Source organism: Lepidothrix coronata, unplaced genomic scaffold (genome assembly GCF_001604755.1).
Source record: "Lepidothrix coronata isolate B3197 unplaced genomic scaffold, Lepidothrix_coronata-1.0 Scaffold336, whole genome shotgun sequence".
NCBI classification, from domain to species: Eukaryota; Metazoa; Chordata; class Aves; order Passeriformes; family Pipridae; genus Lepidothrix; species Lepidothrix coronata.
The window spans coordinates 109,868-111,303 of NW_016690516.1; the positions used below are offsets into that span (position 1 = coordinate 109,868).

At 48.4% G+C, this 1,436-nt stretch overlaps 1 protein-coding gene across 1 annotated transcript in view; it reads right to left on the reverse strand.

Moving 5' to 3' along the window:
- Window positions 1-1,436, reverse strand: part of LOC108509118 (mucin-16-like) — a 51,511-nt gene that overhangs the window by 6,776 nt on the left and 43,299 nt on the right. The window contains exons 2-3 of the mRNA XM_017838381.1: window positions 518-660; window positions 363-411 (exon numbers count right to left, since the gene is read on the reverse strand). Of these exons, the coding sequence (XP_017693870.1) occupies window positions 363-411; window positions 518-660 (192 nt within the window). The remainder of the gene's footprint in view (window positions 1-362; window positions 412-517; window positions 661-1,436) is intronic.

Genomic DNA, 1,436 nt, shown 5'->3' on the forward strand with positions numbered 1-1,436 from the left:
AGCACTGGGCACTGAAGGCAAGCTCTGCCATCCCAAATCATGCATGTGCGGGGACTGACCACTGCTCTCCACCTCCACAAACACCGTGGGGGTCTTCAGGAAAGCACAGAACCAGGAAGGACTTTAGAGTCATCCTTGGGCTTTGCCATCACCCATTAAAGATTGGATGGCAGGCAGTGAGTGGCAGCCCTGAATCTGTAGGGAATCAGGGAGAAGGTCCCAAAGGAGGATGGCATCATGGAGAAGGTGAGCCTCTGTGGGCTAGGTGTCACCATAACATGAACCTTATGCATTCTCTCATCACTGATGGACATGCCCATGGACATACTAACACAACCCATACCTGAAGGCTGTTGTTTCACATCCCTGGAAATCGGGGCCAATGCTGGTTTCCTTCAGCAGGCGGTCGAGCTGCCAAGGGGAGGATTTCACAGTTAAACCATGCCCAGGCCCCTGCCTCCCGCAAGGTTATGAGGGCAGAGGGCGCAAGGCAATCTCCCAGTGATGGTCCACTCACCAAGGTGTTCATGACTCGTTGTGCAGACTTGAACCTTGCCGAGTCTGGATTCTCCAGGTCGGAATTGTAGGGGAGGTTGGTGATGGTGAAGTTGACGGTGAAAGGCTCGAGGGCGGCAGCTGTCGGTGCTGGGTGGGGGGGAGCTGGAAGAAGCACAGATGGGGAGTGACAAGGGGCAAGTGCCGGGAGACATGGCTGTGGCTGGACAGGATCACAGGGCTCTTGCCAACCCGCAGTGGTCATCTATGACTCTCTGTGTCCTACTTCTGTATTCTAGCATGTGTTTGGTTTCGACCTAGTCTGAATAATGAATCTTTACTTGTTTTTCAAAATTTAAAATATGATATGATATGATATGGTATATATGATATGATTGCGTGCACTTTAACAGTGCTGTTATGTACTTATAAATATATAAAGTCACATTCTGCAAAACAATGTAATGATAAATGTAGAAAACATCTCCTCAGTACAAGAAATTAAAAATAAAAATAATATTTTTTAAATCAAAATAAGGGCCAAGATGCACTGAGGGAAATTTAATAATATTAACACTGATTGTTGCATTACTTACTTGTTTTGAGAGCAGTATTAATATCTGGTATCACAGTTGTTCGAAAATACACTGTACTGCTGAGAGCGGGAACAGAAACGAGAGATGTCTGAGGAGCAAACGGAGCTGCTGTGGAGACAATGAGGTGAGAACTGGTCATTTCAAGAGCTATGCTAGAGCTCCTTGTGGCGGTGGAGAAGACTGTGGAGGTGGTCTGAAGACGGGATGTTTCTTCCTGAGAGGAAGAGGTTGAAGCCGCAATCTCAGGAGAGGTGCCCTGGGACACTGAGGTGGAAGGTTCCCCCATTGTGGAGGTGGCCTCAAGGGTTGACGTGGCTGTAGAGGCAGCGGTAGAGGAGCTGGTGG